The sequence below is a fragment of the Brassica napus genome, chromosome C5, assembly GCF_020379485.1.
Source record: "Brassica napus cultivar Da-Ae chromosome C5, Da-Ae, whole genome shotgun sequence".
Lineage (NCBI taxonomy): Eukaryota > Viridiplantae > Streptophyta > Magnoliopsida > Brassicales > Brassicaceae > Brassica > Brassica napus.
In genome coordinates, this window is record NC_063448.1 from 19,464,549 (window position 1) to 19,478,896 (window position 14,348).

The 14,348-nt window shown below is 37.3% G+C and overlaps 1 protein-coding gene and 1 pseudogene across 8 annotated transcripts; both read left to right on the forward strand.

Annotated features, from left to right (window-relative positions):
* Window positions 1–2,586: 2,586 nt before the first annotated feature.
* Window positions 2,587–3,275, forward strand: LOC106413756 (annotated as a pseudogene).
* Window positions 3,276–3,436: 161 nt separating this feature from the next.
* On the forward strand, window positions 3,437–7,650 carry LOC106413807 (ethylene-responsive transcription factor ERF087-like). 8 transcript variants are annotated; one of them, XM_048756880.1, is made up of 6 exons: window positions 3,437–6,200; window positions 6,355–6,767; window positions 6,860–6,934; window positions 7,008–7,247; window positions 7,326–7,429; window positions 7,542–7,650. In XM_048756880.1, the coding sequence occupies exon 1, from the start codon at window positions 4,008–4,010 to the stop codon at window positions 4,734–4,736; it is 729 nt and encodes a 242-aa protein (XP_048612837.1). In that variant the 5' UTR covers window positions 3,437–4,007; the 3' UTR covers window positions 4,737–6,200; window positions 6,355–6,767; window positions 6,860–6,934; window positions 7,008–7,247; window positions 7,326–7,429; window positions 7,542–7,650. The 8 variants fall into 8 exon arrangements, with proteins under 8 accessions (XP_048612837.1, XP_048612841.1, XP_048612843.1 ...); XM_048756884.1 differs by having other exon boundaries at window positions 7,008–7,167; XM_048756886.1 differs by having other exon boundaries at window positions 3,437–6,158; window positions 6,397–6,767; window positions 7,016–7,167.
* Window positions 7,651–14,348: the final 6,698 nt, after the last annotated feature.

The window sequence follows — 14,348 nt, forward strand, 5'->3', positions numbered from 1 at the left end:
AAAGGTGGAGGCATCAACTCCGTCTCCTTCTCCTCCTTAGGAGCTGGGACTGGTGTGGTCGAATTGCCCGAGGGTTGAGCCGAGACCTCTGGAACTTGGACAGGAACCATGGCCGATTCTGCGAGGGGCGTGGCATCACCAGGGGACTTGTTTCCTCCAGCCGAGGTCGACATCGCAGGCGAAGAAAGGATAGCTGGCACCTCAGGCTGAATCCGACCCCCTTCCTTCCCGGCACTACGTCTGGACAGTCTCTCTTTGAAAGAAAGAAACCCGGCGATGAAGGTTGGAGTAGCTTCGTGCATGGCCGGAGTCGGAAGTGCCGAGTTGGCCTCACCCATCTCGACGTCGGAGCTTTTCTTTTCACTTGGGGAGGAAGACATTCTTGATAGGTAGTTTGAAGAAAAGAGAATGTGAGAGAAAGAGATGTGTGAAGAATGAGGAGTGGTGAGTTGCTACTTATAAGGATATGAGGGTGACGTGGATTTCTGCAATAAATATTCTTAGCCAAAGATTTCGATTTCTAATTCGTATCACTCGCCCGCAAAATCGTCTCCGAGTCTTACGGGCTGGGGGGCTAACTGTTGGGGTCAAAAACGGTTATTTCGAAATCAACGGCTATGATTATTTCTTATTCGCGATTTCTCGCAAAACATTCACTGAAAGAAAGATCGGAAGTGAACAAATGAGCGAATCCCGCACAAAAGCCACTCGCCGGAAAGCTGAACCGTCACGTGGGTCAGCTCGCCGGCGAGCTGAACCGTCGCGTGGTTGTGTTCGCCGGCGAGTTCAGCCGTCACGCGAGTCGGATCGCCCGGCGAGTTCGACCTGATCCCGGCCTGTCCGACTTACTTCGAGTCCCGTATCTTTCGTATAGCTGTGATATCTGACCTTCAGGACCATATACTTCTCGTTTCGTTTTGATTAAAGTTATTCTCGAAGTTTTATGACCGAAACCGAGAAATCGTATAAACGCCAAGGATCCCGACTGGTCTAGAGGCCCATCTACGCTCTCAGAAGGGATTCGAGCCCATAAAATTTGTGACAGTTTGTCCTAACTCGCAGAGATACGATAAATGTAAAGATTCGAGGATAACTATCAAGATCGACGAAAAATGGAATATTCCCGAAAGAGATAGACTTGGGCTCGAAGGCGAAGGATGGGCCACCGACCTAGAGCGACAATATAAGGAGAGCATGAGCAGAAGAAAAAGGGATCCGAGAATTTAGATTTAGAGAACTCCTGCTAGCTTAGAGAACTTAGGGCTTAGGTGGTTAGACTAGCACGGCAAGGCATAGAACGTCTTGGCCGCCTCTTGTCCTGTTGGTCCGATAGTCAGCATATCTCCACTCCTCTCGGAGAAATCTTGTATTCATACTATTCAATAAAACGCCTCTGAGCGATTATCTATCTTTTTATCGTTCTAAAGTGATTATGCAGAAAATTCGGACATTCAAGAAAAAACGGGTTCACTCGGTTTTCCTCCATTATTATTTATTATAATCGACGGTGTGAATTTCGGTTCCCACGGTGGTCATGAGTTTAGTTCAGTTTAATGGTAATATGATTTTACGTGTGTAGATGTACCACATGTATGATAAGAAAAGAGTCATAGTGCAAGTGACAATGACATGCATGTCGAACTGAGATCCCATAGTTACACCGAAACAATAGTGGAGTAAGATAAATCGATTTAGATGGCGAACCAAACAGGATGAAAGAACAAAAACGACTTAGACCACCTCAATCAGAGAGTTTAATGAGAGGTTCTAAAGAAAAAAAAAAGAAAAAAAAATAAATGAAAAATGAGTTAAAAGGAGAGAACCGATGTCTAATATAACACTTTTAGAACTGGTAAGCACCCTATACGTGCTCTTTTGTTATTGGCTAATGCCTTCTCTCTCTTCCTCTTCCTCTTCGTCTTCCTCTTCGTCGATGTTATTTTTTGGTTTGAGAAAGAGATCTTCGTTGATTTTGATGGTTTTGAGAAATTATCTCTTCACTTCACCATGACTGCTTCAGCTTCGTCTCTCGCTCTCTCCACCTTCAACCCCAAATCCCTTCCTTTCTCCATCTCCAGACCCGCCTCAGCTTCCCTCTTACCTCCTTCCATCTCCTTCAAACTCCACTCTGAATCCCCTTCCCTCTTTGGAATTCGGCCATGAAATCACCGAGAAGGTTCGGATTGTTTGTATTTTTTGTTTTGATTTGAAGCTCTTGATTTCAATTCCGTTGATTATAATTGAATATTTTATTATGTTGATGAGAATTGAGATTCGATTTGACTCCAAAATTTTGTTTTGATGATGAGATTTCAGAGACTCCATGGACAGAGGAAGAACATATGATGTTCTAGCAAGGTTTCATCTCAGATGTATTACAAACAAAATCATCAAGGTCTGTTCTTTATTTTCTAATCTGAGTTTATAGTTGTACTGAGATCACAGTGATGAAGAAAGTTTGTTCCTTTGGTATTGATTTTGTTTTAAAAGTATTGAACTTTATTGTTTATTAGTTTCAGAGCCTTGGCATTGCCAGCAAGATCCTTCAACTATCTCCCGCATTCACTCAAGCGTTCATCAATTCGAATGGAGAATCCAACCTTTTCTTCTGAAGCCAGTGCGAAGCCAAGAGGTGCATTTATAGTCGTAGAAGGACTTGACCGCAGCGGCAAGTCAACACAGTGCGCTAAGCTACGCTCTTTCTTGGAGAGTTCTGGACATCTGACCGAGCTCTGGAGGTTTCCCGATAGAGAGACAAGCGTCGGCCAGATGATATCCGCGCTAAGTCTCAGTTAGATGATCACACCATTCATCTCCTCTTCAGCGCCAATCGTTGGGAGAAGAGGTTCTTTATCTTCTTTCTTTCTGTTTTTAGCTGTCTAAGTGTTTCCCTTATTAATTTCCTGAACGTTTTGCAGGTCGTTGATGGAGGAGAAGCTTAAGGGAGGAACTACGCTTATCGTTGATAGTTATTCCTACTCTGGTGTGGCTTTCTCATCAGCTAAAGGTCTTGGGATCGAGTGATGCAAGGCTCCGGAAGTTGGATTGCTGGCTCCGGATTCTGTGCTTTACCTTGACATATCACCTGAGAGAGCTGCTGAGAGAGGTGGATATGGAGATGAGAGGTACGAATGTAGAATGTAGAATGTAGAATGTAGAATGATTTTTTACCAATCCACTCTTGTAGAATGTTTGTGTTATGGTGATTATACCAAGTTTGTGATTTTGAAAGAACTATTGTATCAACTTAACAAGTATTTTGCAAAATCTAATCATTCAACTTCTTTAAAAAAAAAAAAATTAAGAACGTCTGAGAGGTTTTTCCATTGGACCATGAAAAAATTAATTATGCTAACAAGGATTCTAAACTTTTCAAATCACACAATTAACTATTAAATTATTCAGTAGAGCCTCTAATGGGCTCTTACCATTCGAGTTGCTCTTAGGATGATAAATAAACGAACTTTCTGACCATGAGTTGATTGGGGAAACGTACTATTATCAAAGTCCATAATTGAAAACCAAAAATATGGTACAACTGCAAGTGATCATAAGTAGCCACAAAGAATCTCACGTTCCCAAAAATAATAGCATGCGTAAAGGTAAAAGAAAAGAAAGCATATTAAAAAGATTAGTTCTAAAAAAAAGAATATTAGAAAACATAGCGAAAAAGAAATCTCCATTGCAGATTGGCTCGTAATCTTACATGATTTACATGGGCCAATCCTAAAAGGCACAAACTCATTCCACTTTCAATCATATGATTAGATGGTGATGATCATCTCATTTTGCACATTTTCATGCATGTGACCCACTTTTTGTATCTTAAAAATTTCCCCAAAGAGACCTTTAGAATAAACGAGAAAGTCCACATAGTGAAGGTGACCTCATCTATTTAAACATACACATTTCCATTGTTCCACATAACAAAATTCATCACTACAAATCATCTCCTAGTCTCCCTTCATTTCACATTCTGAGTGTACGCAAAAGTATACTAATAAAATATGGATTTCAATGGTAATTCAAATGCCGGTTCTTCCTCTAGATCAAAAAAGAGTAATAGGAAAAAGCAGCAACAATCGCAGCCGCAACCACAACAACATAATGAAGAAAACAAGTATGTAGGAGTGAGGCGGAGGCCGTGGGGAAGATATGCAGCTGAAATAAGAAACCCTACTACAAAAGAGAGGTATTGGCTAGGTACTTTTGATACGGCCGAGGAGGCTGCATTGGCCTATGATAGAGCTGCACGGTCCATAAGAGGCTTGACTGCTAAGACCAACTTTGTCTATTCCGATATGCCTCGTGGCTCCTCAGTAACTTCCTTCATCTCTCCTGATGAATCCCAACGTTTCATTTCCGAGTTATTCAACCATTCTTTTCAACCAGAAGATCCTAACAATAGCACCACCAACAATCTCTATTCATCGACCAACACCGAAAACCAAAACGCTAATGAGTTCTCATACAATGGGTGGCCACATGAGTCTGAATGTGATTATCAATCTATAAACACTAATGATGAGCATTGTGATCATGAGCTTCCACCTCTTCCTCCAAGTACTTGTTTTGGAGCTGAACTTACTTATCCAGAGACCGATAGCTATTGGAATGTGGCGAATACTAGTATGGATTATTCCTTTGAACTTGATGCCTTTGTGGATCAAAACAGTCCTGTTGAGAGTGGAACTGAAGGGTTTGACTTTTCATCCTCCACATTCTTCTACCAATAATAGCGAGATGTCCAGTTTGCGACTTTCGTCGTTGGTATTTAATACCCTTTTGTTTTTTACAATCATTTTGCTTCTATTATGGACTGGACTGAAAGATATCAAGTCTCTCTCTCTCTCTATCTCTCGCGTTTTATGTTTCTCTGAAAATTCGACTGTTTTTTTTTGTTATTGTGGCTTATCAAATGCAAGATTCTCTTGATCGCTTGTTAGTTATTGTAAGTTTGTGACTGCGAGGAAAATTGCATTACTGCTTCAAAGTATCTTTCTGTTTCGGTCTATAACTTTATTTAACTGGTGGCAGTGATAGCTAGTAAAGAGTAAAGAGCGTAGTTCCAATCTGTATATTTTCTTTTTAGTTCCAATCTATATATTATACACATTTCGAACTTGCAATCTTTGAGAAATATTTTGTGGAGAACATGCGCGTACTAACCTTAACTTTCAACTTTAATGATTACATCACACCTTTATGACTTGATGGTTTTGCGATTTAGAACTACGCTTCATGGAATCAGTAGTTTACTTTCATTAGTTATCGATATCACCTAACTTTATCTGAAAACACATTTCTATTTATATTTGGCCGTTTGGTATGCGATTGCAAAGCCGTGCGAAGGTTTATTGATGCCATAATAAGCCAATTTTTTTTGGTCAAGCGAAATATGTTTATAGTTTTTTTTTTACAAAATTGTTTTGCACTTAAATAATAATAGATTAAGAGAAACTACTTCTAATAATTTTTTAATAGGAATTTTGGTTGATGGACAATATGTTTTCTATCAAATATAAGAAATTAGCATTAAGACAGAAAAAAGTTTGAGGTGCAATATAATTAATTAATTTTAGAATTTAAGCTGTGAATATAGCATAAGGTTCCTAATAATCAAACAAGTAATAAAATGGGAATAAGAGCCTCAGATAAACTGTTCACGTCAGCATTTTATTCACACCACTTACGAGTTGCCACGTCTACTTAAACTCCACGTCATTTACAAATTGGACAAAGCAAAACCAACCCGTATGCATTTTTCGGGCCCGAGGCGTTTTTGGACACGTGGCACTCCAATAAATCTCAAACTTTTTCGTTGTGAAAACAATTATGGGCTAATTATCATGTTTTAAGTTCCAGGCCCAATGTTTCTTATCTTTGAGCACTCTCTTAAGTTGTCTCTTCCTCGTGACGTTACGGGTTCAAGGTAGTCGCCGGAAATTTCATACCACCGCCCTAGAATCTCAGACCGTGCTTGGTTTACCGACCGTTTTCCGGAAAATCCTGGTGGAACACAGCAGGGCTGTCTTTTTGTTTGGTTTCTACAGGCTAGCGTAAGCAATTCGGAAACGTTACGCAAATCAATTGATTCCAAGCGTCTTCTTAAACGCTCTCATTAACAACTGCCCCACTCACACAATTTGTCAATCAATGTATCTCCCATTACCCACATTGTCAATCTTGACTATAAATTGGTAAGTCTCTCTTCACTTCTTCTTCATGGATTCATAGCTTTGATGACGTAAGAGACTGTATCTATTTCAGAGTATGAGAGAAAGCTTTGCAGTTTCAGTTTCAGTTTCATATAAACTCTTAGCCCCTCTCCCTTCGTCGTTTCTCTGTGTGTAGCTATTTTGCTGTTCGGAGAGTTTGATCATATGTACAAAACAGAGGAATCGTGGCGGAGAAGGAGCTTGAGCTAATCATGTGTCGACACAAGAGGAGGACGAGAATCAGAGTGGGAAAGCAGATGACAAAGGAGATACTTTCATTCTATGACAGAGAATTTGATTACTTGCTCTGTGATTTAAAGTACGATGCTGAACAGTTTTTTTTATTTTTTTTCATGGTAAAATGGGGATTGTTTAGGATGATGATGAAGATAGTGTTGAAGTTGTGGAGCTTGCAAGGCAAGGAAGACCTGTGTGGTGGAGATAGGGACAATGATTTTCACAAAGATTTTAAGGAGGACGTTGAGTGGTATGCCTGCCTTTACTTTCTTATGGACGTTACTTTAGGAGAATAGCTTGGCACCGAGTGAGGTAGGTTCTCTTTTTTTGCCTTGATTTCAAGAACTTCTTGGTTTATGTATCAAGAAGATTCTAATGAAGAGTGGAGGATTGTTATGTGGCAGATTAAACAACTTAATGAGCCTATTGAAAATAAGATAACTGAGTGGAATACTGGAGGGCTTCTCACCAGAATTGAGGTAGGCTTCACATGTTGGCTTAGAGTTCATACCTTTCGAGTGCATTCAATAGCTTTGTGTTGGTTTAATTTAGGGCTTCAGAGCTTTTATCCCAAAGCAGGAGATGGTCAAGAAAGTGAATAGTTTCACAGAGTTGAAGGAAAACTTAAAAGGAAGATTTCTTTTTCCGCTGAATTGCAGTAAGCTTTTTGGCTTCACTGTTCTGTGTTTGCTTAGGCTTCTCTGTGTTTCAGGTAGGTCGTAGACTGGTTGTGCAGATTACGTGATTGAATGAATACAAAAACGACTTGACACAGAATTAAAAAACATCCTGGTTGGTTTCACTTCTGTCTTGTCTTAATAAGAAAACTAACTAGGAGACTAAATGATATACCGCGTAATGTTGTAACAGGAGAAGCTATACCTTCGAGAAGGACCTCCTGGAAGGAACTGTTGCCAAAATCTTACCATATGGAGCGCAAGCCAAACTCGGGGATTGTAGTAGGACTGTAGAAGGTTAGTGTCCAAGTCTATTGCTTCTATAACATATAATAATAAAGGAGTTGTGCTTTTGTTGGTAAGAACCCAGCTTGATCTGGCTTTTGTTGTTCTTTTTTTTTTGGTTCAGATATTTAATGGAAACATTTATCTTTTGGTGGTATCATTCCTAAGACTCATATTCCTAACACTTGGGAACATTTTTTGTTCATGAGATATCACTTTTATAGTTTCATTTCCTTTGCAATGTTTTTCACCAAATGACTAAAAAGGTCGATTATTCAACTCATGCCCAATAATAACCTAAACTTAAACCACACATCTTAGAATAACCCTTTAGCAGTTATAATGTTGAAAGCAAGAAATATGATTGACCAAATTAATTTATTATATTTGCTTTTATTCTACATGATTTTGTACTCATTTTGACAAAGTTATGTGAAGATCAGAGTTTCTGTTGTTATTGTTAATTCTGATTATATACTCTTACAAGTTACAACTTCTTTTCCATATATCTTTAGCATTTTCATTAAAGAAAGACCAAAGCACTCAAACTTCCTCCTGCATTTAGGGTGGTGTTTTGCCCTTTCCGTATTTTTATAACAATCTCTACCAAACTTCCTCCTGCAAACTTTGAACCTATGTCGAACATAAATATTTTACACACCAGAAATCCAGATTTGTCCATTTTTGTATATGATCAGAGAAAGCTTTAGGGTAGTGTTTCATAACAACTTTGAACATAGGTTTGATATCCAGATTTATAAAAATGCAGGAGGAAGTTTGATAGGCCTAAACATAAGAAACAGAATCAAAACTGGTAGATAGAGATTGTTATAAAAACACGAGAGAAATTAATCTGCTCATATTTAACTTTTTATGTGGAATTTGTCCTCAGGTAACTTATAAGTTTAGTAAAAAAAGTAACTTATAAGTTTGGCTGCAATATTTTAAATCAACCTAACAACAAAAACCTACTTTCTAGCCGTATGATCGCTCACATCACATGTACTATCCAAATAAACGACCCGATCTCAGCAAGTTGTAGACTAGACCACACATGTCAACACTCCAATCATGTCCGTTTATACCACAAACAGAAGAACAAAAGGAACAACGATCAACTTCAACCAATCTCACACCTAAAGTTCTTGGCGCCGTCATATATTAATGTAGAGATGATGCAAACAGCCAACTCTACATTAATCACCTACTGGCTTTATTTAAATCTATTTTTTTTTTTCAGAAAACATCGATATGCCGTTTGGTTCATATTAATTTTCAGATTATTAATGATTATATTATATTTAAGTTATTTTAGCTAAACTGTGTGAACCAATGTAATACTTAATTAATTTATAACACTATTTTTCTATAAAAGTATTTTCAAATAGCATGAGCAAAATTTCCTACAAATAATTTTCTTATAAAACAAAGTTCAACAAATGTTAAAATAATTTACAAACACAATTAGAAAAAACACTAAAAATTAAAGAAAAAATCATTATATATTGGAAATCTAATATAAACTGAAACAAACATATATTATAGAACATCATTTGTTGTTAAATAATATGTATATTAACTATTATTTTTGACATCATTGAAACTATTTACATATTACTTTAAAATATAACTTTTTATGATTTTATCATATTATATTATATTTTCAACTGATTTAGTTTGGACCTGGATTAATTTATTATCGTGATGAAATTAATTATTGTAATAGTATTTAAATTATGCTCTTAAAAATAAAATAAAAAATATTAATTATTCTTACTTTATATTTTCCTCAACTATATGAAATAGAAATAAAAAAAAAGAAAAATACAAATTATTATATTTTTCTTAGCTTTTTAATTTCATAATTTTGTATTTTGTAACAAAAGAAATATTAGTGGTCATTTCAACTCAAACCTACAAAATTTAATAAAATTTATAATTTGATTTTAGAATAAAAACATATTATATTTATTATTATGATTTAAAGTAAATTTTCAAAAAAAGAATTAGTGTAAACTCACCCGTCCGTAGGCGGGCCAACCACTAGTATCAATAATAGTCTATGTTAAAGTGATTACAGTTCAATAAAGTATTTTTACTAATATGTCAAACTAAATAACAATTTTGTTATATGTCCTATATAAAAGTTCAACAAAAATATGTCCTAAGCCAATGTTTCATTTTTTTTGTTAGTAGTCACGGCCATTCTATTTGACTAGGACTAATAGTTCCTAAAATCTATAGGTCTTCCGGCCACTAATAAGTTGCCAGCTCATATCCAATTTTTTTGGGGAAAAAAAAAAGGTAAAATATAATTAGAGATAATATCAACTGAAAAGAAAAAAACTAAAAAAAAGGAAACAAAGAAAACAGAACACGACGGCTTGTAAATCTATTTTGTGACCAAGGAGAGCCACGTAGAAGAAGAAGAGGAGCAAAGAAGAGTAGCAGAGAAGAAGCTACAAAGTCGTTAACATAATTGATCATATAGTTGTTAGATTTTCTTTAATCACGTCAAATTCTCAAAAACTAATGAATTTGGCAAAGATGTTTTTTTATTTCATCTCTACTGGATACGTCTTTGGATCCGTGGTTACGTTTCTGTGGTTTGTATATTCTTCCTTGCCTCTTCTCTAGTATTTATCCTTGTTTGGTTATAGAATTTTATATTATTTTGATGTTAGAGTCACATAGAAGAAGAAGAGGAGCAAAGAAGAGTAGCAGAGAAAAAGTTACAAAGAAGGAAAAAGAAGGAGAAGAAGGAAGCTTGAAGCGCAAGAAACGAAAGAACAAGAAGAAGTGACCAAGGAGAGAGTCACGTAGAAGAAGAAAGTCAATGTAAGAGAAGATGCCACTTGACATTGATTACAAACCAAAGAGAAGTTGAGGACACCTATGTTGTAGTTGTTTAGGTGCATGTGTAGTAGTTAGTGAGAAACTACTATAAGTATGTATATGTGGTGTTGTAAGAAAGATAAATCCAATTCTCATAAGAATAAGAGTTGGAGTAAGTAAAAATGTAGACATACATAGTTATCTCTCTTCTCTCTCTACAAGAACAAACCAAACGTGAGAGAGTAAAGAGTGTGTGCTAACTTGTGTCATGATTGAAACACAAGCAAAACTGAGAGAGTAAAAACAGAGACAAAAAGAGAACAAAAACAGAGTAAGAGCAAGAGTGAGCTGGCTGTGAGGTGAGGCCAAGCCAAAAGTTCAACAATTTCAACATGACGGCCCAGAGCCTACATACCACCTTCTTGTATGTTCTTGTTTTATCAAAGAAGTCTTCTAATCTAATCAATAAAATTTTGATTAGAGGACTGTTAAACATGTTGGAGGTGCGATGAGAGGTGCGATGAGCTGATGCTGATCAAGTCTCTGTTATGGTTAGAACTATGATTGAAATTAAAGTCAGCAAGAACGCTTTCCGTATGTTCTATGCGCTTGGGTACAAACAAGACCACGAGCTTCTCAAAGTTGGATTCGCATTTCATTTCCAAAGGACCGCACACATAAGTGACCACATGTACACATTACAAATTCAACTCCTTTAATTCTGCATTTTCTTATTATATAATTTGGGCTTTTTGCAAAAGTGACTCAAAACTTAGAGTCAAACAGAAAACTAACCTTTTCTTTTGACTCTTTTTTTTTTTTGAGATTTTAACCTCACACCTGCATTTTATCTACGAAAATGCCATTAACATTTTTTTTTCTTTTCGAAAATGGCTTCTTTACTGTCTCAACCTCATCTTCTTCAAGTATTTACAATATTGCCACTGCAATGAATAGTGGCAACAACCTTGTACGAACTGTTTGGAGCTTTTAATGCCCTTTAATGCACGTAAATCTCTTTACACTCTCTGTTTCAATTGTTATGAACTAAAAACAACATTTCTTTCACTTTCTCTCTATATTCATCCAAAAAACTCAAGCTTTTGATTCAAAATATGGGCTATGGTTGACAGAGCCATATTTCTTTCGTTTTGACTTACGGTTGCTTTCGTTTGAGGTTCTGGGTGGTTGGAGAAGACCCTGTGTGCAAACGAAGTCATCTCACCTAGTTTAAGGTACGAATTTGAATTTTTTTTCAAGATCTGTTCGCGTAGAAGACTTACTAGTAAGTCATCTGTATGTAGAAGACTTACTGATGAGTCTTCTGGTCAAACGGACGACTTAAATTAAGTCGTCCAGCTTTGTTTGTTAAAAAAAAACACTCCAGACGACTTATATATACGTCGTCTACGAGAAACGGGCTAGTTTTGCATTTGACCGAATCGTGTCAGATCTTTGACTATTTCTGGACGACTTATAATTCAGTCGTCTCTGGGAAAGTTAAAATTTCAATATTTTATGAAAACTTGACGACTTACGTGTAAGTCGTCCTAGGTTAGTTTTGTAATTGAAAAATAAAACTTCATAATTTAACTTTAACCAGACGACTTAATATAAAGTCGTCCCTCCAGAAGACTTAATTTAAAGTCGTCCGGGGAAAGCAAAGTCGTCCAGAATTTTTCCCAATTTTCTGGTCAAACCTTGCTTATCCCGGACGACCTTAAATTAAGTCGTTTAGCTGGACGACTTTCATCTAAGTCGTCTGGAGAAAGTTAAATTTCAAGTTTTATTTTTCAATTACAAAACTAACCTAGGACGACTTACACGTAAGTCGTCAAGTTTTCATAAAATATTGAAATTTTAACTTTCCCAGAGACGACTGAATTATAAGTCGTCCAGAAATAGTCAAAGATCTGACACGATTCGGTCAAATGCAAAACTAGCCCGTTTCTCGTAGACGACTTATATATAAGTCGTCTGAAGTTTTTTTTTTAACAAACAAAGCCGGACGACTTAGAATTAAGTCGTCCCTTTTAATTTTCAATTGCAAAAGTGACCTCTTTAGACGACTTACCTTTAAGTCTTCTGGACGACTTAATGCTAAGTCGTCTGCGGCAATGTTTATTGAACTTCTTCATTTTCTCTATGTTTACTAATGTGTTTTATTTTGAATATTTGCAGATGATTTTTCAGTTACATGCAGTGTATGGAGAATGGTTGTTGAGAGATTTCCGTTGGGATTTTGTGGTTGATGATCTCAAAGGAGCAAGATTGTTTTTATTGAATGAAGATTCAACACATGCTGAACTTGTTGCAATGGCTCAAGAAGATTATAACCTGGACATGAGAACAGTGAGTGTGGAGATTAGCTACTCATTACCAGCAGAAATGATGATGGCTCCAGGCAGTCTTCCCATTCATGTTACAAGTGATAGACAAGTTCGAAACTTGCTGGAGATACTCAAAACCCATAGAGTATGTCTTTGTGTATCAAGCCGCAGCAAGGTCGAAACGGTTTCAGAGAAAAGGGATATTGATGAAGCTGGTGAATGGGAAAAAGATGTTGGTGATAATGATGAAGCTGGTGAATGGGAAGAAGATGTTGGTGATGATGATGAAGCTGGTGAATGGGAAGAAGATGTTGGTGATGATGATGAAGCTGATGAATGTTTTGAAGATGTTGGTGATAATGAGTTTGTTGAAGATGAAAATCAAGATGGGGAGGAGGAAAATGGGGAGGAGGATGCTGATAATTCTATTGTTGGTGAAACGGATCAGAATGGTGGGGATTACAGTCTTTATGGAAAGGTTCCAGATGAGGACGAGGAAGATGATGATAATATTTGTTTTGAAGAAATCCAAAAGACATATGCTAAGACAAATGCTATTGAAGGAGGAAAATCGAATGGTACCAGTATCTATGTCAACCAGAGTTTTGTTAGCAAGGGTGCACTGCTTTCAGAGCTGCGGTTGGCAGCAGTGAGGGGTAAGTTTTCTTTCAGATTATACAAATCAACGAAAACTCTCGTTGTGGCAACATGTCCGGTTAGCTATTGTGGATGGAAGGTCAGAGCGAGTGTCAAACATGGGACAAACACGTTTTGGGTAACAAAGTATGTGGAAAAACATTTATGCTCAGCGGGAGACCGAATCGCTCAGCGGAGACACTGTACTCCGAAGTATGTAGGTAGTCTTTTCATTGATCGTGTTGGAATCATTGATGGGATAACTCCGCAGCATATCACTGATGCAATGAGGAACATGTTTGGCATGGCGCTTGATTACACCACTTCATACAGAGCACTGTTATATGCACAAAGATTGGTGAGAGGATCAGCAGAAGAAGGGTATTCGCGTCTGGCATCATATCTCGAGCAAATCTCCATTGCAAATCCTGATTCTATCACGGCGATAGAACTTGATTCTATGAAAAGATTTAAGTATCTATTTCTCTCTTTTGGAGCTTCTATCAAAGGTTTTAAGTATCAGAGAAGGGTCATTGTGGTGGATGGAACTCACCTAAGTGGAAAGTATGGAGGAACTATGTTAGTTGCAGCCGCACAAGATGGCAATTTTCAGATATTCCCATTGGCTTTTGGGATCGTGGATGAGGAAGATATACCTTCTTGGGAATGGTTTTTCACAAAATTGGCTAGTTGTATATCTCATGACAAGCCTCTGGTGATAGTCTCCGACCGGCACAAGGCCATTAAAAGTGCGTGTGATAAGGTGTTTCCTTGGGCAACCCGAGGAATATGTTATTATCACCTTCAAGATAACATTGTCAAAAAGTTTAAAGGGAAACATCTCATGTACTTGGTGAAAGGGGCTGCTTATGCTCACACGGTTTACGATTTTGACCGGTACATGGCTGAGATACGGAGTGCAAACCCGGAACTTGCAACGTATTTGGAGAAAGCCGACGTCAGGCTATGGTCAAGGGTTTATTGTAAGGGGAACAGGTTCAACATAAAAACAAGCAACATTGCTGAATCTATTAATTCCGCACTGAAGCGAGCAAGAGGATTTCCGATTACGTTCCTGCTGGAGTTCATAAGGCAGAAGTTAGGAAAATGGTATTGGAAAAGGAGACAAG

Bases quoted from the DNA above. Each gene is read 5' to 3' on its own strand.
- LOC106413807 (XM_048756879.1), top strand. From the start codon at position 4,008: ATGGATTTCAATGGTAATTCAAATGCCGGTTCTTCCTCTAGATCAAAA.